This window comes from Primulina tabacum, chromosome 3 (assembly GCF_025594145.1).
Source record: "Primulina tabacum isolate GXHZ01 chromosome 3, ASM2559414v2, whole genome shotgun sequence".
NCBI classification, from domain to species: Eukaryota; Viridiplantae; Streptophyta; class Magnoliopsida; order Lamiales; family Gesneriaceae; genus Primulina; species Primulina tabacum.
This window is the reverse complement of record NC_134552.1, coordinates 9846583-9872100: the sequence shown is the minus strand read 5'-3', so window position 1 is coordinate 9872100 and position 25518 is coordinate 9846583. Positions and strand designations below refer to the sequence as shown.

Here is a 25518-nt window from a genome sequence, read left to right as displayed (position 1 = left end):
TTTTATATGAAAATTGAATGCGTAAAAATTTATTTACCAAGGAAAATTTTCAACATACGTTATGGTATGTTTAAATTTAAAAAATTTGTTGGAGTGATTTTTTTTTTTTAATAACAGAAAAGCTTGTGTTAAAAAGTAAACAATGTTATGTGGTTTTTATACATGAATGAATAAAAGACACTAAAAATCACAATAATTAACTAATTGATTAAATGAGCAGGTACCATCAATCACAAAACTTACCCATTCCAAAAAAAAAAAAAAATACAAAAATTATACAATATTTTCTAAATTGAAAGACGAAAAATTTCAATGGCGCTGAATGTTTGGTGAAGAACACTACTGAGAAGCCAATTCCAGCCATGCTTCTCTTTTAGATGGCACAGTAGTCGGTTTTCTTGCTCCGTACGGTTCAGTAGCAACGATTCTGTAAATTTCATATCCCAAAATTAACGACAGCCAATACACAAATAAGTTGAAGTTAAATAATTCTTGGAAAATACCAATTCACCTGTCTTTCCTCCTCTCCAAGAATCTGGCCAAAGAATTTTTCCTCTTGATTGGTAAATCTACAACGCCGTAAAACTGATCAGTCAACTAAACATCAACCTTTTGTGGAAAAATTTAAACGGAGATGAGGGAAATGAGCATACCAGAACCAAGAAGATGGTGAGGAGTGCACAGGTCTCGAGCTGAGGTAAACTCGGGGAAGCTGGCGGCGGGTTCCGCCGGTCTCTGAGCTGTGTTCGGAGGTGATAAGGCGGCGGTTCTGGCTAACATAATGATCCGGTTCGCCTTGTCCGCCGGAAAATCGTCAAACACGAACACCTGACCGGCGTAGAATACGGTCATCTGCGCACTTTGATCAGCCCCGGATTTCATACCACTGTTACGATTCGAACAAAGCTGTGTAAGATGACAATTCCCTAGGCCGACGCAAGAGGAGTTGGGGTTGGGATAGAATACAGTAATATAGAATTTACCTGAGATCAGATTTCTTTATGGTTTCTGTCCTTCTGCGATGGAGGGGATACGAATCAGGCTTTGCAGCACCCGAACTCTGATCAGATTTCTCGATCATGGGCAACAAATCCATCGTTCTAGTTGGAATCCCTGTTAGCCGAAAAAGAAACAAATCTAAGACATACAACAGCAAATCTAGGAGCCCCAACAGAACAAGGAAACGATACCGTACCTTTGTGCTCTGACTTCGTGGACAACACCAGACCTAGGTCTTCAAAATTACCCCCCTCTTTCAAGTACTGGCTCAACAAGCTACATGTCTGAGAGAAATTAGACCTCTTCCCGGAGTCCAATAATTCCGGCGAGCCCATTTTCTTCCGGAAGACAAATTGGTGACTATTCTTCAAAGAAATTAAATTGAAATTTGAATTGATTTCAGACAATGAATGGCGTGTTACAAAAATAGGGCTTTATTATTATATATAAAAAGGTGGATTATATTTTAGGCACGAGGAATATGTGGAGTTATTACTATACAATTTTGGGTTGGCCGACCCACCGACCGACCCTGTTGACTAAAGGTTTTGTTAATGGATCGGATATCACCCTTTTAAAACACGTGTTTGTCTTTTTTTTTTTCTTTTTTTTTTTCCTGAGAGGCGTGTTGTCTCGATTTTTACCAACATCTAAAAGTGGATATTCGTTACTACATTTAAAAGCATAAACGACAAATAATTTGTTTATAGGACAATAAAATGTGAGCAACAGCCGTACATTTTAATTTCTCGTCGCTCTTTTGTTACTAATTTATTTATTTATTTTTATTTTTTTTGTGTACTCGATGAATTTACGAACCAACTCATTAATCTACAAATCACGTTGATCAAGTAACTAAAATAGACAAATTTCGTGTAGCAGACTCAACTGAAAAAACAGAGACAGAAAAATTCGAATACAAGAGCTCTGGATAAGTGTACATCAACCTTACCAATCTAACTTCCCCTTGAAGTCATGTTATGTTAACAGAACGTGTAGTTTTTTTCTATATATGCATATAAAAAGTTTCAAATTACATTTTTAGATATATTTCTTAATTAGTAATAAATCTGGAACCTATCGTTCATTCCATGGTTAGCATAGTTGTTGCATTACTAATCCTTTTTTTTTTAATAAATCATTAACTGATATATTATCCAATGGATTAATTGTACATGAATGAAGGGTGACAATTTCGGAAAAGAAATACATACCAGGTGGCTTGTTGGTAAAAATTTGCTATTTATGCATTGATTGAAAAATTATTAGTAACTTAAATTCTCATTTGATTATGAAAGAAAAAACATTTTTTGTCTTTCAAGATATAATTTCTTTATTAAATTATATTTTTTATTGATAAGATTTTATTAAGTATTTGATTAAAATTTTGCATTTCTAGACGTGTTTATAAGGATCAACTCTATATGTAATTTGATATGTTTAAAAGTGTGTATTTCGTTATAAACTCTATTTTATTTTGCTTTGTAGGTATCTAATCAAGCAAACAATTATAGAGAAAAACATGTCTATAAATCTGAGAATCATATGCTACGCACAATTGAAAATCTAATTGTAGAAAAATAAAGTATATTTACTAAATCAAATAAACAATTGTTTAAAAATAAAAAAATGTTCAAAATAAATATTAAATTATGAAAATTTATGATATAAATATATAATAAATATTTTTTCAGACATACAATATATAAAAATGTAGGCAATATTTATTAATTATATTTTTAAAAAATTTAAAATTTTCGGGTTAATCCGAACCCGACCCAACCCGATCATTTTTTTTCGGGTCAGCTATCGGGTCCAATCCGATCTGACACGAAACCGAATACCCCAAACTCAAACCTGATTTTTTTTTGGGTTGGATCGTATTGAGTTGATGAATCGTATCTGATTTTAACACTCCTACATCTTTAATCATCTCCGAAATTCAAATAAAAATCTCCAAACACGAAAAAAAGCAGGGATCCCGTCTTTTTTCCGGATTTTCCTCCCGAGACCATGAATTCATTGGGAAATTGCCATCCAAGCTACTTACCCGGAATGATTGGACTATCCGACCCATTAGCTCCACTACTAGTTGAGGAACATGTGGCATCACTTTATTCAAAGAGTAGGTCTCTTGTGATACGGTCTCACGAATCTTTATCTGTGAGACGGTTCAACCTTACCGATATTCACAATAAAAAGTAATACTTTTAGCATAAAAAGTAATATTTTTCACGGATGATCCAAATAAGATATTCGTATCACAAATACGACATGTGGGACCGTATCACACAAGTTTTTGCCTTATTCAAATAAAATTAGTGTTTTTGTTTTCACGTTGGTTTATGCTTTTTTAAAAAATCGATAATTATCTGATGTATTTAAAAATAAAATTATTATATCGAATGAAATATTTATGAATAAGTTATAATTATTTTCATTCAAAGACACACTAGATCGAGTTAATTACCTAGTATGATTGAGTTCAAATAGTATATCATCAACTTGATATCCTATGAATATGCCTATCAAGATCATATCAAAACAAGACTTTGGACCCCTGGCCATTCCTAACCAAGGTAAGAGACCCATGATGAATATCGTGTATTCTCCTACTATAAATACTAGTTTGAGAGCTTAATTGAATCATGCATTATATTGACTTTCAGCAAAATCCTTAACCGCTCTCTCATTTTTTGTCTCACTACTTGACTTGAGCGTCAAAAAGGCTGTGTCGGGACACGTTCACGGCCCTTTTCTAACGATCTAAGTTTAGAGTAGGTACGAGGTCTGAATTCAAGCAAATCTCACCTAATGAAATCGAACCCTTTATTTCTAATGAGTATCACCACTCAAACAAAATTTGTGATGGGTTTGTAATTTTTAAATATGGGTCCATATAGCCATTATTATCCATGAAAAGATTATGCAGGACATTAATGTATTGCTAAAAAAAAGTAGAGCTATATAAATATTTGGACTTTTCAAATTCTAAATCTCTTTTCTGATTTTTATCATTATTCATCGTTATGGACATCATCAAATGATATATATATTTCAAAATTCATACTCTGATCGTTATTTAAACTAACATTTCTTGATACACGATATGTGTCCCGAACTTGGTCATGACACACATTGACATCAACTCTAGGTGCATACATATATTCAAATGGGAATGAATCTAGTTTAAACAATGTGCGTTCTCCACTTTTAGCTCATAATCAAAACTAAATATATGCCATACGAAACCATGTACTCTGGAGAAATTTGTACTCAATTTTACATGTTATATTTTTTTTGCAAGAATGGACGATACACCGGAAATCTCTCATGTCAAGCCTAGATTCACCTCTCTTTTCCACCTGAAAAATCTCAACATTTTTTTCTCATAGAAAACTAACTAAAATTTTCCATCACCAATCTTTATTCAACTCGAACCATCAGTACACTACATCACAGAATCACGACACACTACCATTCCAAGTTCAAACCAAACAAAGCCACACAAATCAGAGACCCCCTCAAAATTCAGGGTCCGAAATTTTGCGGTCCCTTCAAACATCAGCTGTGTCATCAAGCCCGGAGGTGCCTACAGCGTTTTCCCCCTATCTTCCCACTGAAATGGCCGCTGTTCGCCTCCTCGTTTCGTTTCTCGTCTTCTCTGTTTCTTTCGCTATAGATGATGATGACTACCTCATCGAATTTAAAAAGAAGTTGAAGAACTCTTCCGCCCTGGATTCGACCTGGATCAAAGGGACCAATCCGTGTGACAATAAGAAAAAATGGCTCGGAGTAGATTGTAGCGAAGCTGGTCATACGAGTGTATCGGGTTTGTTTCTTATGAATCTTGGTCTCTCGGGTGATGCTGGGAATATCGATCTTGGATCTTTGTGGAATCTTCAAGAGCTTCGAGCTATCAGTTTGGAGAACAATAGTTTCTCAGGTCCAATGCCTGAATTCAATCGACTGAATAAATTGAAGGCAATTTTCTTGGCAGGGAATGAGTTTTCCGGGGAGATAGCTTCAGATTTCTTTATTAAATCCGGGAATCTCAAGAAAGTGGAGCTTGCACGAAACAAGTTCTCGGGTAAAATCCCTGATTCTTTAGGAAAACTGGAGTCTCTCATAGCTCTAATGCTAAATAACAATGAGTTTTCAGGGCCTGTCCCTGAATTAGCACAAAAATCCTTGCAGATACTTGATCTGTCCTACAACAAACTACAAGGGGAGATCCCTCAAAGCATGTCAAAATTTAAAGCCACGGCCTTTGAAGGAAATCCCGACCTCTGTGGCGCTGTAGTTTCGAAGCAATGCAAAGTTCAAGATTCATTGGCCACCGGTGAATCCACAGAATCGGGCTCAAGTGCCAAATGGATCTTCTTGGGTATAGTGGCTGCTCTTTTGTTAGTGACAGTCATTTTCAGAGCCCGGAGAAAGGACAACAATTTCAGGGTCCTTGGAAAAGAGAATCTCGATGAAGAAGTGCAGATCCACACACCCAGCAGCAATATGAGGAGTCTGAGCTCTAGCAGGAAAGGAAGAAACACGGATAGCTCCAGTGGCCGTTCCTCCAGAATACACTCACATAGTGGGAAATCTGCAAGCGATCTTGTGGTGATTAATGAAGAGAGAGGGATATTCGGTTTGTCTGATTTGATGAAGGCTTCGGCAGAGGTTCTTGGAAATGGTGGCATGGGGTCAGCATACAAAGCCGTAATGGCCAACGGATTGTCTGTTGTGGTGAAACGATTGAGAGAAATGAATAAGTTCAGTAGAGATGAATTTGACGTGGAGATCAGAAAGCTTGGAAGTCCGAGGCACCCCAATATTTTACCAGCATTGGCGTATCATTACAGGAAAGAAGAGAAACTTTTAGTGTCTGAATTTGTCCCCAAAGGCAGCTTGATGTTTCTGTTGCATGGTAATGCGTTTTAATATATGGTTCATTCTCGAATTTTGATCATAGGTCTCCCTGAAATGTATGCTGCTAATTTAACCCGAAATCCAGCAAAAGATATTCCCAGATTTTGATTAAATTATGACATCAATAAGCATAAACTAAATATGTTATTCACCATTTCTTGTATTGTTCACATCTTTCTTGCCGTTTTCTGAGCTGAAAATGCTTTAACATTCGAGTCTCAAAATTTCAGGCAATCGTAGCAGCGATGAGCTGAATTGGCCAACGCGACTGAGAATAATCAAGGGAATAGCTGAGGGGCTAGAATTCCTTCACACGGAATTCGCAAACCAGGACTTGCCACACGGGAATCTGAAGTCCAACAACATACTTCTATCATCAAGCTACGAGCCGCTGCTAACAGATTACGGGCTGCATGCTTTAATCAGCAACACCCAATCTGCGCAAGCCCTCTTTGCCTACAACTCCCCCGAGGCTGTACAGTATCAACAAGTATCCCCCAAAAGCGACGTCTACTGTCTAGGAATCGTGATTCTCGAAATTATGACAGGGAAATTTCCTTCTCAGTACAATCCAAAGGGTGGTACTGATGTGGTGCAATGGGTGAATCAAGCCATTTCTGAGGACAGAATCAGGGAATTGATCGACCCCGAGATTGGAAATGCATCAAATTCAGTCGACCAGATGGAGAAGATGCTGTACATTGCAGCAGCATGCACAGAAAATGATCATACCAAGAGGATTGAAATGAGGGAAGCTGCAAGGAATATAGGACAGGTACAAGTTTGAGGCTTTTTTTCCTCCAGATTGGTCGTCTCACCGGGATGGATCGAACACACCGCGAAATGTCTACAACATATACGAGATTCAGACGAAACTTCTTACATGATCCGACGATAATTAACCGATAGAATGTCCCTAAGCTATCCATGCATGGTAAATGTAGTTTTTTGTGTAGAAATGTTGATAATTTTTCTAGATTAGGAAAGCAATCTATAGGATTGGTGGTTGAACCCCATTTTTGTAGATTTTTTTTTTTTATTTTTATTTTATTTTAAAGAAAGCAGAGAAAATAGAATGGACATTCATTTTGTGAATATTGTAATTGTAGCTTGATTTGGCTTTTATTTGATCAATGTGAACTTTAGGGAGTTCAACATGTTTGCCATTTGCTGATAAAATTCAATTATATTCAAGATTTATTTCTTTAGCAGTTTTTCTACAACCTCTCAAAATACCAACACACAAGGCAAGGAAACTAGTAGGACTGCCTGGTTTGATTCTGTATAACTTACAAATCAATTTTTCCAAGTCTAATTCTTGGTAATGGAATATTATTGGCAGTCATAGTAGTCTATCGATTATTGTTAAATTAAACATTAATTAAATATTTAATAAAATAAAAAATTTACATGTACTATGATTATAATTTTATAACATAATTTATTGGCATACATAAAAATTCCACAGTTTTTTTAATTTTATTTTTTATTTATAAATAAAGATAATCTTGTTATATATTTTTGGTTGCTGGCTTCTGCCTTCTGGGCTGAGTTTGGAGTGGCAATCGAAGTTCACCAAAATTTCTGCTTGATTATTTCCCCATCCATACTGTTACTGTACCGAAATGAATCGATTCGCGGTGGCGAAACGGCTGCTTCCGGCGTTTGGTCAGCGGATCAACCGCTTTCAAAATTTAACACCTATTCTCACAAATCCAACGCTGTTTTCTACTGCAGCAGGATCTGAAACCGTTCCCAATCAAAACCCTAACCCATTCACTTCATCATCGACGTCGGCCGGCGCGCGGGAGAGTGGTGCGAGGAAACCTTCCAGTCCTAAAGATCACTGGCAGGATGAGCAGGCTCGTGTTCTTCATGCCTCCCTTGGCCACGTGGTTCATTTCTTTCCTTCGATTCTTTTTTTTTTTTTTTGTTAATTGTGTGTTTTGTGAGTGGATTATTTTGGGTTGTGATTTTAGTGCATTAAATCAAACTTGGACCGAAATAACTGTTAATAAATTATGAATGGAATTGTATTCATTCCCATCTCTGATTTTATATCAACGCGGCCTAACGAAGCTCAATGTTTTAAATCTGTTTCCTGAGTCTTTAAAATAGTCCTTTTTCTTGGGAGAATTGGAGTGATAGCGTAAGCGAAACTACTTTATGCAAATTGTAATAGTGACTTGCGATGTTTTAGCAGATTAGATTAGGATGGACTGATGCGGCCATGATCTCTGGAGCAAGAGATGTTGGTGTGTCACCTTCTATTGTCGGTTCTTTTCCTCGGAAAGAAGCTTCTCTAGTAGAGGTCTGCTTTTTTAACCTTTATATTTGTGTTAGAACAACACCAAAACAGAATGGATTTGTTACCAGGATACTGGATCTGTCTTTTGATGCTCCTCGTGGGTGCGGAATATTTCCATATATTCAATGCTCATAGTTCTGAGTCATGGAGACACACGTATTCTGTGGATAGGCTTTTATATACACTGGTTGATCAATGCTCGTTTATTTATTTGCTTCAGTTTTTCATGGATGATTGTCTGCAAAGGCTAATTAACATAGTTGAGACAGACTCCGAATTGGAAAGCTTAATTCTGAGTCAACGTGTTTCAAAGCTCGTCAGAATTCGATTAGAGATGCAGGCTCCCTGTATTTCAAAATGGCCCCAAGCACTTAGCATACAGGTGAACATTGTCGTCTCTCCAAAAGCTTAGGCTTTCATCGAGATGCTTGTCCAAGTAAATCCTTTATAAGATGAATTGTAGGCACAACCCTTTAATATTTCTGCGAGCTTCAAGCAGCGAGCAATGCTTGTTGATGAAATTTGGCATGCTTCTGGGGATAAGGCTGTCGACATTGATTGGTATGTGAAGCGCACGGTCCTTGGTGGGATATACTCCACAACTGAATTATACATGCTTACCGATACTTCCCCAGGTTAGCATTGTGATTTGATTTTTTTTCCTTCCTTGATTGAGATTATATTTTTCGGGTCTTGCTGAAGCTTGTAATATTTTTTTCCTTCTGTTCTCACGTGTTAATTCCATGTTGTACTTGGCATGAACATTCTATGCACTCGATCAAGATTTCTTGTTGCACAATGTGGTTCATTATACTTTTTTCTTTGTCAATACAATTCCCTTTTCTCGTTGAGATGCTTCTTCGTGCAATTTGCCGTGTAGAGACCCAGCTGTCAAGAAGCTTACCATGTGGGCCTAACACGTTAATGCACTATCAACATAGCTACATTAGTACAGCTTGATTGGCAGATAATATCATTTAAGTAGTGTTGTTCCTCTCTTTTTTGTGTACAAAGACTTGCTCACTTGTCATGCTATGTGTGTAGATTTTCAGAATACATGGGCTTTCTTGGATGGACGAATTAAAGATGCATTTGATATGAAAAACACTGTTCAGGAGGTAACCATTTTGTCTTTTCATTGCTTCTTTGGTCACTTGTACTTTTTACATGTACATAAGTTGCTAATAGATATGCGGTATGCCAATGAAATGATCTATCACTGAATTTCCATGATATGAAAATTTCATCCCAACGCGATTAGAGACTTGCGAATTTGCAGGTTAAGTATCTGGCTGAAGCAGTGGGAGCTGGAATGGGCAGCTCCGTGCAAGGATTTGTGAAGAGAGTGTTCCAGTCTTGAGTTCTTGGCAGGGTGAAATAAGAATGATTAGGACATTATCATGTAATCTATAGTTATAAATTTTCTCCAAGTTGTTGCGTGTTTCTTGTTCTTTTTCGAATGAGGACCGGACATAACTGAAAATGCTATTTGTACTTGACACACGTTTGGAATAAGTTGTATTTGTAAAGAGTTTATTTTAAACGATTTCATACAAACCCATGCAAACACAACCTTAGAGTGTGTTTGGTTACAAAATTATTTTGCATCAAAAAGTGCTTTTCTAAGTTTAACTTTTAAAAGTGATTAAGGTTCGTGTTTAGATAAAAAAAACATTTCGTTAATTAAAAACATTTCGTTAATTTATAAAATTTAATGGAATAAGTGTTTTTTTAACTTGAAAAAATCTTTAAAAGCTCTAAATTCGAAATTTTAGCTTAATTAAGTGTTTTTTTATATCACCAAGAAGCCAATCCAAATTCCAAACACATAAAATTATAAAGCAATTATTTTTTTAAAAATCACTTAAATAGGGAAAAATTAACAACAAAAGGGCCGTCATTTCCAACTTATTTTCGCATCGAAGCAAGCGGCGGTTCTGTCGATGCTACCTATGGGGGCAGTGCCCCCACAAGATCTGGGCCGTTGATTTTAAAAAATTTGATGGACCCCGCATATGAATTGGTGGACCCCGCATATATGTGGTTAAATTTGGGCCTTTGATCTTCTCATGTGGGCAGTACCCCATGAGGTAGGGTGAAATATTCCGCAAGGGGCCATGAGTGTGATCTCAATTTCTACTTATCCGTGCAACAAATGCGGGATTTTCGCATCTCACAAAAATCATCCCCTTTCTTAAATTTCAAAGCAATTATAATGTTTTTTTTTTAAAAAAAATTAAAGTTAATATATGTGAAGGGGTACAGAGTCGACGCACCGCCGGACATGAGATTTTGAAGTCTGAGACGAATATCGAAAATAGTGCCTTCAAAACTTAATATTTATATATTTTTCATCGACTTATATAATAGTATTTGTAACATGAATTCTATAAATAAATATTGATAAAATATATAATTCAGACAATGTCAATATACCATAAGAAAATACTAATAAAACCAAGATAATATTCCAAACAAAATATAAAATTTATGTTCCGAACCAATATACAGTCACTTGAATATTGCTCATCTCATAGTTTTAGAAGCAAAAATATTGATTAAGTTTGTATAAAAGTTATATAATTGACATAAAAAGAAGAAGACAATTTTATATTTTCTTGTAACTCAACAGACTTCAACAAATCATATGAATAATCAAATAGTCATACCTATTAACTGAACAAATTAAATTGGTGTCGATGTTGTTTTGATAAAATTCTAAACCTGGAAATTGTAAACTTTACTGCATTGGGCATTAGATTTTCTTGGTCGGTTTGTTTCCTTTAGAGTTGGGAACAGATGCAAGAGGAAATTTGGTAAAACCTTCAATGTGTGAAAACAACAATATGCTACATTACAAGAATGGACTAGGAACAATATGAAGTTAGTTGTGTGGTTAATATTTATTTCTCTAGGTAAGAATGTGATGAAACTTGATCAGATGAATCCGAAGTGTTCTTTGTTAATGTTGACTGTGAAGAAATACAGATCAAAGAATAAGGCAAGCATGGTAAATTGAAACACTCGTTTGCTTCATGACAAGAAAGACGTGTGTCCCCTAGAGGACTATACATCAACTTCTGAAACTGTGACGAAAATTCAGAGATAATATGTATGCTGTCTCCCGACATCTATTCTTGAACGATAGAAGATAACATTAGTATTTGCCTCCTCCGTCCAAATGATATCTTGAATTTTACATTCAAGTACGGCATGAATTGTATCTTATTCCTATGTGAAACACCTCAATGTCGTCGTTCATGAGAATAAAAGACAATTCACCATTTTTGTGTGTAGTACAACTGTAGGATAAATAGATAACGTTGAAGCATCTTGGTACCCCTTATTGGTGGAGACAACACAAATTGCATTTCCAGATGGTATCCCGAATGTTCCTTATAGTACGAGATAACACAGATTACATCTCCAGAATAATATCTACAATACATAGAAACCGTGGAATTAACTTACAGCGAGATATGAAAGGACTGAAAATGTAATAATTTATTGTTCATATTGCAAAAAACTGCATGTATTTTTCACGATATCCTTCGCAAAAAACATGTGGTATGCTTACATTCTCTATCTGTTTTGACCCATTTGCTTCCATCAGTGGCCTCTTTTGGCTCTTCACCATCACTATCATCTTCCCCGTGCATATTTAGGTATTTCTTTGGCTTTGCCTTTGGACTAGACCTTTGAGGGTAGACCCTTCTATTCAGGATGGCCCTTAAAATCTGTTCATAGATAGGAAAAAAATTGACCAATTTTTTGTACTTCAAACAGAGAAGACACTTAAAATCTGGAAGAGAATAGTGCAAGATTATGATGCTAGAATGTGTTTTGGTTTTTCTGTGAACATTGGCTTATCATTTAGTTTTAGAATGTACCTTATCCATTCTTGAATTAGCCAATCCAGTCCCTGTAATTGGATTCCTCAAACGGGGAGTGAGCACAGATCCACCTCTACACAGGAATGCCTTCTTAAGAAGAAAAGACAATGACCTTTTACGGATGTCATTTCTTTTGTTTTCCAACCTAATACTGTTTCCTTCCCTGTCATGATCTGAGCTCGAGGTTCGATGGTGGCGATGATTTTCATTTTCTGGCACGATATTCATCGACTGGTTGATAATCTTGTCACCTTCCAAGAATTTCTCCAGCGATACATAATGCTTTTTCAACTCCCCAGAAAAACTGGAATCCGTGGAAATATGTTGATTGAGTATTGTTCTCAAATCTTTATCAGTTTCTCGGGAATCTTCTGGTGTAATATGTTCCAGGTGAGCTGGACTTTTGGGTAAAGTTAAGCTCTCTTGGACATTAGACTTTTCTGAATCTTTAAGATTGTTATTTCCAAAAGTCCCAATAGCAAGTAAAGCATTTGGCCAATCATTGAATTCTTCTCTGCATGGTTGATGTATCATATGATCTGTGTTGAAGAGACATTGGAATAGTTTAAATAACACATTTTTCAATGTTCATTAATTATTTGAAATGGTACTGAAGCCTGTTTCGAAGAACACTTGACATTTATTTAATTTGCTTTCTTGTTTAACAAAAACTTACGATTCGTCCCTGATTCTCGATTTGTTTGATGATGGTTCCCTTTGTTTCTCAGCAAACCGAAGATCTAAACCAATAAACACAACCATATCAATCCATGAAAAAGACTGATTCACCAAGAAACAAAATAGAATAAAAGATACCTTCATTTGTCCACGAGAACTACAAGTAGTCTTTCAAGAACTTGAGAATGTTGGGTATATTTTAAGTTATATTTGGAGAGATTTTATGCATTCTGCTCAAATACCTTGGCTATGAGTAAAGTGAGCTTCGTACGTTTTATATACGGAAAAGGTGTCAACCGGAATAGGGCATCAAATAGTATATCAAAAAAATTATATGAATTTATCTGAACTTTATGAAAACAATAATTTGAAATTGATTAATAATTTTTTAGAGAGATAAATTCATCAATATTTTGGTAGAGTAGGTCTCTTGTGAGATGGTCTCACAAATCTTTATCTGTGAGACGGGTCAACCCTATCGATATTCACAATAGAAAGTAATAGTTTTAGTATAAAAAGTAATACTTTTTTCATGGATGACTCAAATAAGATATCTATCTCACAAAATACGACATGTGAGACCGTCTTACACAAGTTTTTGCTATTTTGGTAACATGATCTAGATTTATTCAACCCTATTCGTGGGATAATACCCGAGGGTAGATCCAATCGGTGTTGTCATTTTATGGATTTTGTTCATGTTATCCATATGAATAATGTTTTTATCTACTCAGCACATGATATGTGTGTTAAGTAGATAAATCATTATCGCTCATTTAACATAATAAACAGATGAATGGTCACATGATTTATCATTTAACATATGAGTCATGTGCTGGACGAGACGAAGACACTATCCATATACATAATATCTACCAAGCCTTGTGATCCATTGGATCTATATTTGAATATTATTCCAAAAGTAGTGTCCAACTAACTCACGATTTGATGTTTGCAAGCTGCTGACATGATTAAAAGTAAATGGAGTGGTGGGATTGGCCGTGTCCTAATCATATAATTTTCTGGGTTGAATCATCCAATTTTAGCAGTGAAATTCTCTACACATTATTACCTAACCATGTTCTGAAATGGGGACTGAAAACTATGTCACACCAGTCCCACTTTCTTGCTTATAATTTTTAAGAATCTCTCTGTTATTTCGAGGAAGCAGATGAACAATTCATATTTTTTATATATTAAAAATATATTTTTTGAATATATAGATAAAATATAGCCGTGAAATGGGAAATCGGGATAGCATTTGAGAAGGAAGGACAATAAAAGGGTTGCAGATAGGTATATAATTATGGGCACTAAACCTACATACATATATACAAGGAGTCTCAAGTTGGCTGCCCAAACGAAACCTATAGATAGAATAAATTAACTATTTGAGAGAAGATCATATGATCATGTCGGGGATTGATTTGTTTCTCCGAGCTATATCACAATTCTAGAAAATAATTTGTCTTTGAAAAAATAATTTACTACGTTAGGTCATTAGATATATAAATCGACGTAAAATCATATCTCAAACATGCATTTTAGTTAACAACAATTTCTAGCGGGTTCGATAATGAAAAATGTACAATATGAAAGATGTAAAATGAGAAATCCTATTAATTGTATGTAATGCTCGCTCGACTTTTGCAGAATCCAACAAACGAAACAATCCATACAATCTTAGCAAAGCAAACACTCCACATGTTCTAATTCAGTCCCCAATCCACCTACCCCCATTTTCCCATTCTCCAAAAACATCTTTAATAATATTATTATTATTATATATATACGTGTCGTAATTATTTAAAATCCCCTTAAAATTAAATTAACTCGAAATTGCATGACAATCATCCACTTTTGAGCTAGTTTTTGGGTTTGAATTAGGTCTAAATTTCAATCTTAACATGGTATCAGAGCCCGGGTTCCACCGTTTTGTGTTGGACTGCCTATAATTAGGCCACCTGTTCTGCCCATAATTGAGTTATTTGTAAACTACACGCTCCAGATGTTCATTCCTGAGCGTGAGAGGGGTGTGTTAATTGTCCCACATCGGTTGGATAAATAACATGAGAATTGTATATATGGGCTTAGACAATTATCCACTCTTGAGCTAGCTTTTGAAGTTGAGTTAGGTGCCAATTTCCAATCTTAACAATAATTACATATAAAATTATATATTTCATCAAGAGTTTGACACGTGCCCCATATTATCATCCCTTGCTATTATGGCATTTACCGTGACTGTCCTGCTATTAATGTGGTCTTAAACAAATTAAAGAAACATCTAGGATACTATTTGTTTAATATTACTTTAAGAGAATTTCGTTAAAATTTTTGTAAAACTTTTTTGAAAAATATTTTTAAAAAATGCTTTAAAAGTGTAATTGAGAGTTGGTTTTTTTTTAAAAAAATGTTTTTAACAACGAAGGCAATGATGAAAATCAAAACATATTATTTTTTAAATATAAAATTATTTTTATAAATAGTTGTTTAAAACGTATTTGTTCTTAAAACAACTTTTTAATTTTTTTTTATAATTTTTATTTTAAAAAAAATTCACTTTTATAAAAGCTAAATATCAATGAGCCTAGCCTTGATAGAAACTACCAATGGGCCTGGTTTGTAGTTCGGCCTGCAAATAAATCATGGAGATGTGTAGAATATTCTGAGCTTCAAACTATATAAGATTTCAATTTAAGGGAGCGTTTGGTACGCGTGATTAGGCGAGATTATTTTTTTTATCCTGCCTAGTCAGCTGTTTGGTACGCGTGATTATTTAACCAAGTCAATCCCTCCTATTAATGATTAGGTTATATTCCTAGGATTATTTATCCAACTCTTAATACCTCCTATTTTTCCAATTTTACCCTTCTCTTATATTCAAACTCACCACCACTTCCCGCCACCGACCGCCGCCAGCCGACCACCGGCCGACCGCCGACGGATCGTCGGCCGACCGCCGGCCGGCGCCAGCCGATTTTTCCGGCCGGCCGTTTCCTGCCGCCGCCCCCGTCAGCCGTTTCCGGCCGACCATTTCCGGCCGGCCGACCGCCGGCCACCGCCGCGACTGTCGCCGACGCCGCGTAGGGAAAGGGCAATTTTGTCTTTTCATCCAAAAATTCAAAATTATCCTACATTTAAAAATCTTACCAAACATAATATTATTTTACACCATATATTACAATCCTATCACAATCATTTTTTTTATCATTTACATACTAATCATTAGTTTATCTTATACTTTCAACCAAACGTAGACTAAATGTATATGGATTGGTATTGGATTTAAAATTAATATTTTTCTAATTATTAGGGTATGCCGTTTTAGCTTTCGAGGACCAAGTTTAACAAATGCAAATAATCGATCCACCAACTCTGTGGAACCGCAAACTTTTATAATATAACATTTTACACTTATTCACACGATCGATTTGGAATAATATTTTTTTTAATATCAAAATAACTTTTATAGGCACAAACTTGAACAGCTAATATAAAGTAGAAAAGTCTCGTGATACGCTTTCACAAATGTATATCTATAAGACGATGTATTCTATGTCTAAAATGAAAAATATATAATATGAGTTTTTGTTTATGGAAAAAATTTGTGTGAGACAGTTTTACGGGTCGTATTTTGTGAGACGTGTCTCTTATTTGGGTTATCTATGAAAAAGTATTATTTTTTATGCTAAGAATATTACTTTTTATTGTGAATATCGGTAGGGTTGACTCGTCTCACAGATAAAGATTCGTGATATCGTCTCACAAGAGACCTATTCTTTGTTTATTTATATATATGTTACCTCCATGAATTCAATAAATCAAAACTACCACAATTCAAAACAAGGGATTCGAAATTGTTCACTTTTCCAATAATCCAAACAACAAGTCAAGAACAAAGATACAATATATACTATCTATTATTGATACATATGTGTGTGTATTACATCTTGACTGAATCTCTTTTCTGTTTCTTTGATCTCTTCATTTCAATTGGGAAGTAAATAAACAAATGAATACAAATTCTTTTGATTTATCAAAACAAAAAATGTGTGCTCAAACTAGATGGGCCTAAAAATTATGTGTGGCCAAATGAATTTATAGGCGATTATTCTTCCCTGTCTTTATATACAGATTGGATATATATTTTAATTTCACGACACCCGGTTTCTTTTCCAGAATCACACGAGATTCTGAGATAATTTGAAAGGAAATACAACATGCATGATCAAAGAATATTACATACGACTAATTTGAATTATCTCTTCCTGCGAAGACAAGGGGATCAGACTTAGGAGATCTGATCCTTTTCTTATGTTCCTGATGTAGTTTGTGCCTACGATGATGCTGGCCATTCTCCCTCTTCGTCTCCACCTCCGAATCACTCTCGTTCAAACAATTATGCGAATCGCTGTCCGTTGAAACTGTAAAAACAAATGTCCCCACTTGAATGTCATCAAGATTCGTCAATGGCTCCAAAACTTTGATCACCTCACTCATTGTGGGCCTGAGTTTAGGCCGATGTCTCAAGCATTCGTAAGCCAATGCCGCAGCTTTTTGTGCTCCGGTTTCAGAGTACTGCCCTTCAAGTCTCGGATCCACCATGCGGCTTAGTCTTCGAGGGTTTTTGAGCAACGGCCTTGCCCAGGCCGCAAGGTTCTGTTCTCTCGAAGGACGGCTTTTATCTACCGATTTTCGACCTGTGAGAAGCTCCAACAACGCGACTCCAAAACTGAATACATCACTTGCTGCTGTCAAATGACCTACACAAAACATCATAGCAACTTATTTTCTGTATGTGCTTTAGTTTTGTTGGATCATGTGTACAAGCCATAAAATGTATATTAAATTACCAGTCATGATGTATTCGGGTGCAGCATAACCTTGTGTGCCCATAACACGGGTGGAAACGTGCGAGTTATCGCCTTCGGGACCATCCGTTGCAAGCCCGAAATCCGAGAGCTTTGCAGTGTAATCCTGTAACAGAGTCTGGAACATTAGATTCATATATACGAGCATCATATTTTTTATATAAATATTATTAATTCAGAAATAGATCGAAAGCAGAAAATCGACTCACCGAGTCTAGCAAAATGTTCGAAGCCTTAAAATCACGGTATATGATGGGCTTTTTGGCTTCATGGAGAAAAGCTAGTCCTTTTGCGGCTCCAAGAGCAATTTTCAATCTTGCTGACCATGGAAGTGTGACTGCAAATCCTGCGTACAGACACACTTTAATATTATTCATGTTCACAAAATGAAGCTTTTGCATAAAAATATTTGCTGGAGTGGTGATCCGCGCCAGTAGCTCTGATCATAAATTAATAAACAAAACTTGATTTAAATTTTGAAGAAATTTACCTGATTTTATAATTTTATTACATGAAAATTTCATTCTGTTGAAAAAATAATTAGAAATACAATTTTTTTTAGAAAAAGGATATATAACCGCACTTACTTCTAAAGAGTTGGTTTTCCAGGCTTCCACGAGGCAAATATTCATATACCAGCAGCCTTTGTTCTTCTTCACAGCAATAACCAATCAACCTCACCAGATGTGGATGTCTTAGTTGACCAAGAAATATCACTTCCGTCTGTTCATCGCATTCCAAAAATAACATAAATCATTTATACATAATAAATACAATGCTATCAAAAAATAAACTAAAATACAATACATGAAATTTAAATTGCATTTGGTTTCGCTTTCGTGCATCTTAATTACCAGCCACTCTCTATGGCCTTGTGCGCCATCTAAATCCAGGAGCTTGACCGCCACGGGCTGAGCCTCCAAACCGGGCCTCAGCTTGTCATCGATGAATCCCTTGTGCACCGGCCCAAACCCGCCTTCACCAAGAAAATTACTCGATGAAAAGTTCTGTGTGATCACCCTCAGCTCTTGTAAAGTAAACGCATGAATGTTAGAGCCCGCCAAAGATGTAGAGAGATCCTCCGAAAGGGTGGATCCACTCAATTCCGATAATGAGATCCTATGAAATGAAGATGGCTTCGAGATCGGTTTCTTCTTATCCGGCCTCGGGCTCTCCGGCTTGAAACAACTCGGGAAATATTCTTGCCACTGTCATCTTCTTCTTGACAGCCATCAATCAGAAAAAGACCGTGCAGTGAGTGATCTGGAAATTGGATCAAGATCGATTTCAGGTATGTGTGTGTGTGTAATTCTAAAAGCAAAGAAAAAAATTACAACTTTGGAAGGTTTATATGATGAAATGAAACGAAAACAAATTAAAGGAGATATATAATGGGTTAATGGGCTACAACTCCTTTTATACAATACTAATTCAAACTTGGCACACAACATACCACCGTATATATTATATCTTCCTTCCACTGTATATAAAATTTACCAAGTAGATCCTAATTAAATAATAATAATAAAGAAAAATTTGTCATTTCAACTAACGATTATGGTATAATCTGGGTCATTTCTCTTGTGTGTTTCGTTTCGATATATATAATATATGAATGTCACTCATTGATGATACGATCAGTGAGCAACATATCAAATAAATAAATATATATATATATATATCATCTTTTGTCAATGTTTATTTTGGACTCGTGAATTTGCGAAGATTGATGTGTAATATATGGAATTGGATTTTAAAATACCATCAAGATCTTTGAAATATATATGGAACTAAAGTTAACAATTTTGGGTGAAGGAGTGCGAATTAGTATATAGCGTTGAAACAGTGGATCATAAAAAAATATGTAAAGAAAACTGTTTGTCTTCCTTCACACGTTAATCATGATTTGGTCAAGTGTAGCAAATTGCAAGGTCAGGTGAGGAACTTTCCGAAGACATGGCAATTGAAAAATATAATTTTTAGAAATAATCTGATAATGTTAATTTGTCTTCCCAGTTGCTTCGTCACCAAACAAATTGACAGCAAATCTATTAGTTTTCTTTTTGAATTCGTAAAAGTCGAAAATTAGGAGCAACAAATCAATCTAACCACGACTTTAATTTTACGGTAACTATCATGGAATTTGACCAAATCATTCAGAAGTTTCACTCGACTTTTTCGAACAAATTAACTAAATTACGTAAATTGTATCTTCCCATGTCTGGTCGAAACAAGGTATGAAATCCAATAAAAATACGAGTAGGGTTTTTGTGAAACAATTGCATGTATTTATATATGTGAGATATGACGACTCGATCTAAATTCACTATAAAAATTAATATTTTTTTCATGAGTTAGATCGGGTCGCAAACCCGTCTAACAAAGTCTCATAATCATTTTTGTATAAAAATATTAATTCTCATGTATTAGATTGAAATGAACTGGGTGATCATTTAATATAAAATTTAAATTTTATAATGAATTGCTTCAGATTAGGGAGCAATATATGCCCGAAGCGGTGCGATTTCACGCCGGATGTATATCTATCCTTCGTGGGGCAGACTAATTTGAAACTTACGAGAATGAGAGAAAGAAAATTATAAAATAAATATTTTAAAGAAAAGCAATAGTCGAGACAATGCAATAATTGATTTTTCAAATTCACTGGGAATAGTGAAAATCCCCATTACTCGTGGCGGCTTCAATTCCTTTTTTTCCAAATTATTTTTAAAAATTTTAGCTACAAGTTGTATAAGTTAAAATTAAAATGAAAAATATGATATCGAAATATTATTAACTATTGATACGTCTTATTAAAGATAATGCATGTAACAATGTTCCAATTGTCCAAAAACTTCTGATTTGTTCACAGTTTACAAATCTTACACTATTTTTTAGGGGAATCCAAACTTCTGCTATCGAATTGAACCACCCTTGGATGAAACGTGAAGGCTTAATGTCCACTAACCATTTAACGTTTCTATATGATTCATAGATAGGCTGGTCTTTTATTTGTCTTTATATTAACTAATTTACTATATTTCTGGAAAAAAAAATTATTGATTTTAGACCCGAAGGACCTTATTCAGTATAAGCACACAAGAAAATGAAGTGATAATATGGATGAGCCCACTACCCCTGACTCATCCCTAACCCAAATGGAAGATAAGTCCATCAAGGGCTCATGTATTTTCCTATAAATACCAGGTTTGAATGTTCAGTTAATTAATTCACTATATTATTTTCAGCAGCACACTTAGCTGCTCCCCCATATATCCTCAGTCCTTGACTTGAGCGTCGGAGGGGCTACGCCAGGACACCCTCCTGGCCCCTTCTAACGGTCTTGTTCGTGAATTCAGGCTCAGGACAATTCCAAAACCTGCGTCTGGACTAGTGACACTTGCTGAAATCGGACCCAAATTTTCCGTGAGTATCATGAAGAAAACTAACCAAATGTGTTAATCACTTTCATTTTTATGACGTGAGAAGTTGTAGTCGTTACTTTTCGATGCGTATTGGAAAAAATCTAAGACTAGCGTTAAACACAAAAATTTATAAATCACGTTATAGTTAGATAAAATCATACTAGACAACTCATATTCATCAATAAAAATAATTAAATTCTTGATAATTGGTCAAACATTCGTATACAGGACATCCTTAGAGGCTATGTTAATTACTTGCTTAGTGCGATGTATTAAATTTTTGTAAAGAACCTTCATAGATTAATCATTAATATTGATTCTCTAAGAAGTAATTATCACCATGTCTTAAATATCGTAAATCCACTATTTAATTGACTGCTTGACTATACATATTCCAATTTTGTAATTTATGATTGTCCTTTCGACAATCACTGATATTTTTTTTAAAAAAAGATAAGATTCTATTCAAAATCATCCAGCGAATTAGGTTTCTAAATATTGTTTTTAAAAATAAGACAAAGTATCGAGTTTATGTGTTTTCGATTAGGTTTTCAGTATAAATGTTTAAAGGGGTGTATTAATTAATTCAAATAGTATCATATTATGATAAGGAAAAATAACCACAATGATCCGACAAATTTATTCATTTTGTGTTTCGGCCTTAAAAATATTTAATTTTTAGTTTTGATCATATTTTATCTTTTGATTTTTAGTCTTTTCATGGAGTGGCGACATAGATCCAGAAAATGTTGATGTAACATCGATAAATGTTGATATATCCAGCATCATGTGAGCACTCCACGAAAAATAACTAAAAATCGAAATATGACCTAACTTACATATGAAAACCTAAATTTGAATATTTATATTATCGAAGTACAAAATAGAAAAATTTATAATACCATTTTGACTATTATCATAATAATTAATTATATTAATCTTTTTAATTTAACGAGAAATAATTATTCCATATTGACTCTAGTACACAAATTTTTTACTTTCACACAATCTTTATCTTGAATTTAACAAAATCTTTTATGTATGCTAAAAAAAACAAGATTAAGTTTCTTGTGAGACGATCTCACAAATCTTTATCTGTGATACGGGTTAACCTTACCGATATTTTCAATAAAAGTAATATTCTTATCATAAAAATTAATATTTTTTCATGAATGACACAAACAATATATATGTCTCACAAAATATAACCTGTGAGACCGTGTCACACATGTTTTTGCCAAAAAACAATTCAATTTTCTACTTTTTCCTTGTAAATTTGCTTATATCATATGCAATAATATATGTATTTAATATCAATCGTAATATAAATTAACTTGAAACCACTTTCAAATTTTTTTAAAAGGAAATAGTATCAAGAATACCCTTTCTTTCATCTAATAAAAAATAACACAATTTTAGTTTATTTTAATAAACACAAAAATTCATGAATTTAGGTCGGGTTTTTCGGATTTCGGGTAGTTCGGATCGGGTACGGGTAGCATTTTCATTACCCGAACCCGATCCGATTCTGGCCAATACCCGCCTTTTCGGGTACCCGATGAGGTCGGGTTCGGGTTTTTTTTTGACAAAATAACATTTTATCATTTTGTGCCTATCAAATAATATGTGACGAGGAAATAGACTTATCAAAATAACATTGTCTCGTGAATGTCTACAAAAGTTAAACACAAAAAAATCGAGCATAAACTATTTAGATGCATATATAAGAAATTAACAAGTCTAATCTTGAAATCCATATGTTTTTTTTTTTTTTTTTGCAAAATGGGTTTCAAATTTATTAAACTGGACCGGTCCAATTATAAGCCCATATTTTTTTTATTTTTAAAAAACGATCGGGTATATAAGAAATTAACAAGTCTAATCTCGAAATCCATATGTATTTTTTTTTTGCAAAATGGGTTTCCAATTTATTAAACTGGATCGGTCCAATTATAAGCCCATATGTTTTTTTTATTTTTAAAAAACAATCGGGTACCCAATCGGGTAGCAATTCTATACCCGAACCCGATCCGACAAAAATATAGTACCCAAACCCGAATAATTACCCGATTTTACCTGACAATTGCACCCGATCGGGTTCGGGTCGGGTGGAACTCGAAAAACCCGATCCGATTGCCCACCCCTAATGTTACAAAACAGTTATCCAATCTGATCCAACTTATGAAAAATATTATTTTTTATTTAGAAATATTATTTTTCACTTTAAGTATGAATCAGATTTATCCGTCTAACGAAAATAGATTTGTTTCAAAAAACGTAGTATTTAGTAAAATAATATTCAATTTATAAATAACATATATTATCTATATTTTAAATTCAGAAAAATATAGGATATATTATATTGTAAGATAAAATTTGTAGGAAAAAAATTTAATTATACTAAAATTCAAGATATACGAATGACCACGTGCGAGGGATACCTAATGGCTAGTATCAGTAATCATGTACCCACAGTGTATGTGATAAAAAAATAAATTTTTATGGACTATATTTATTTATGTTAAAAAATTCAAAGATTGTATTAAAATTTATATTTTTATTGATTATTTAGCATTAAATTTTCTTATAATAAGTTAAAATTATTACTCAAGCAGTATATTTTTATTTTGTAGTTTTAAAATATTTTATAATGACTTTTAATATTTTTTATTGTAAATAATATGGTTTATTTTGTGATTATATGATTAATGGATATGATTATGGATAGAGCAAAGATAATATTGTATAGATTTATCCAAAATGGGTACTTTGGCAAAAAAATCCGAAAGGAATATTCCTAAAAACGGTAACACGTCACGTTTCGATGGGATCAATTTTTAATGAACGGCTGAGATGAAACTCGAAAACATCATTTCGAATAAATAATTTGGAGAAGATAATATCTTTTATTCGAAGGCGGCCATCAGTCTTCTCTCAACACCTATACGTACAGAGATTCCTTCACGGCGATGTCGATTGCGTTGGAGCGGAACAACTCTGGCTCGGATAAATCGATGGAGAGGCCGGGTTTTGTTCACCGAAACATGACCTGCGCGTCGTCGATCTATAACTCGTCGGACTTTTCCCTGGTGGAGGAGGAGGATCGGAGTGCTTTGCTGTCTTCGTCGTCCACGTCATCAATTGGAAAGAATAGCGACGAGGAGTCTTCTGGAGGGAGAGGGGATGGGGAAGGAGAAGAGGTGCAGAGTAAATATAATCAAGAATGGGCTTTAGATGCTTTGGAGCAGGTTCTACCTGTAAAGTATGTTTTTTTTTTTTTTTGGTAATAGGTCTCTTTTTATTTAATTTGGAAATAAAAGTATTCCTTTGAATTTGGATTGAGAGGTATTTCTTCGGATTTATGGATTTATATTGTTTTGGGAGAGTGGTGTTGGGTATGTTAGCTAATTGCGTGAAGATGTCGATCGATCGGTTTATACTGTTTTTGCTTTATGTGGCAAGTTGCTGATGGACTGTGTGTAATTTATTTAATATAGGAAAAGCATATCAAAGTTCTACAGTGGCAAATCGAAATCTTTTACCAGTCTATCAGATTCTGCATTTTGCTCCTCTATGAACGACATTACGAAACCGGAAAATGCATACACTAGGAAACACAAGAACTTAATGGCATATAAACACTTCTGGGAGAGGACTTCAAATCCCACAAGGAACAGCCGTGGTGGGATATCAAAAAGACCCAACAGTTCTAGGAGTATGTTAGCTCTGGCAGCAATTTCCATCTGTGGTGAGAGCAGTAATTGTGAAACTTCAAACTCCACTTCATCATCCCTTGGTTGCAACCTTCCTCCTCTACCACCGAATGCGAGAAGAACTATATGTAGTGAGCTGCCATCGTCACCTGCTGCTGATAAGTTTTCTTCTTGGAGATCGTTTTCCTTGTCGGATCTGCAAGGTGCTGCCGCTGATGCTTCAAGTCCTGGCATTCCTGGCTCATATATCAATAACAGAGGCAAATAAAACTGCTACGTGGAGTTTTCTTTTGCATCTGTCACCCTGTGAACTCTGATATGACGATACATATCCCCTTGGAGGTGGGAGACATTTGTATGTTCTTGTTTTGTTCTCACATGCTTCTGCCCCTGTCCGTTTTAGCTGCCGTTTAAGCAGACAGCTTGGGCAAAATCATAACGTAATATTGGAATAAGTTATTAGAAGATTTTTATTTTCTTTTCTTGGGCATAATCCGAATGTAACTAAAAAAAAAAATCGAATTTCCCGAACTAAACTGCTTGTCCAACATCATACAAATTAGAATAATTGATATGCCTCTCTTTAATATTTCCTATAGAACTGGAACCAATTTAATTGAGTTTCTCGTGAAAATTCAACGGGCCTATCATATCGAGCCGAAAAATTATTTTTAATACAAACAAATATTTTTCAACTTTATT

General features: G+C 34.8%; 6 protein-coding genes across 8 annotated transcripts; 3 read left to right on the top strand and 3 right to left on the bottom strand.

Moving 5' to 3' along the window:
• Positions 1–187: 187 nt before the first annotated feature.
• LOC142538942 (protein TIFY 10A-like) lies at positions 188–1435 on the bottom strand. The gene is made up of 5 exons (XM_075644242.1): positions 1196–1435; positions 984–1113; positions 654–886; positions 512–569; positions 188–427 (listed from the first exon to the last, which is right to left on the bottom strand). Exons 1-5 carry the CDS (start codon positions 1332–1334, stop codon positions 340–342), a joined length of 648 nt encoding a protein of 215 aa, XP_075500357.1. The 5' UTR covers positions 1335–1435; the 3' UTR covers positions 188–339.
• A 2893-nt stretch (positions 1436–4328) lies between these two features.
• On the top strand, positions 4329–7014 carry LOC142540095 (pollen receptor-like kinase 3). Of its 2 annotated transcripts, XM_075645997.1 has the most exons (3): positions 4329–5089; positions 5162–5923; positions 6156–7014. In XM_075645997.1, exons 1-3 carry the CDS (start codon positions 4624–4626, stop codon positions 6710–6712), a joined length of 1785 nt encoding a protein of 594 aa, XP_075502112.1. In that variant the 5' UTR covers positions 4329–4623; the 3' UTR covers positions 6713–7014. The 2 variants fall into 2 exon arrangements, with proteins under 2 accessions (XP_075502112.1, XP_075502111.1); XM_075645996.1 differs by having other exon boundaries at positions 4330–5923.
• A 427-nt stretch (positions 7015–7441) lies between these two features.
• Positions 7442–9769, top strand: LOC142540094 (uncharacterized). Its single transcript, XM_075645994.1, has 6 exons — positions 7442–7820; positions 8129–8236; positions 8454–8615; positions 8697–8868; positions 9278–9351; positions 9513–9769. Exons 1-6 carry the CDS (start codon positions 7551–7553, stop codon positions 9591–9593), a joined length of 867 nt encoding a protein of 288 aa, XP_075502109.1. The 5' UTR covers positions 7442–7550; the 3' UTR covers positions 9594–9769.
• Positions 9770–11248: 1479 nt separating this feature from the next.
• On the bottom strand, positions 11249–13048 carry LOC142540090 (protein LAZY 2). 2 transcript variants are annotated; one of them, XM_075645990.1, is made up of 5 exons: positions 12943–13048; positions 12803–12866; positions 12124–12665; positions 11811–11970; positions 11249–11671 (listed from the first exon to the last, which is right to left on the bottom strand). In XM_075645990.1, the coding sequence occupies exons 1-5, from the start codon at positions 12946–12948 to the stop codon at positions 11652–11654; spliced, it is 792 nt and encodes a 263-aa protein (XP_075502105.1). In that variant the 5' UTR covers positions 12949–13048; the 3' UTR covers positions 11249–11651. The 2 variants fall into 2 exon arrangements, with proteins under 2 accessions (XP_075502105.1, XP_075502104.1); XM_075645989.1 differs by lacking the exon at positions 11249–11671 and having other exon boundaries at positions 11765–11970.
• A 3715-nt stretch (positions 13049–16763) lies between these two features.
• LOC142540089 (EPD1-interacting receptor-like cytoplasmic serine/threonine-protein kinase 5A) lies at positions 16764–19100 on the bottom strand. The gene is given in 6 exon segments (XM_075645988.1): positions 16764–17570; positions 17661–17784; positions 17888–18024; positions 18266–18401; positions 18533–18889; positions 18891–19100. Coding segments are annotated over 6 exon segments (1290 nt in total). The 5' UTR covers positions 18912–19100; the 3' UTR covers positions 16764–17055.
• Positions 19101–23996: 4896 nt separating this feature from the next.
• Positions 23997–25292, top strand: LOC142540091 (protein OXIDATIVE STRESS 3 LIKE 1-like). Its single transcript, XM_075645991.1, has 2 exons — positions 23997–24365; positions 24601–25292. Exons 1-2 carry the CDS (start codon positions 24073–24075, stop codon positions 25082–25084), a joined length of 777 nt encoding a protein of 258 aa, XP_075502106.1. The 5' UTR covers positions 23997–24072; the 3' UTR covers positions 25085–25292.
• Positions 25293–25518: the final 226 nt, after the last annotated feature.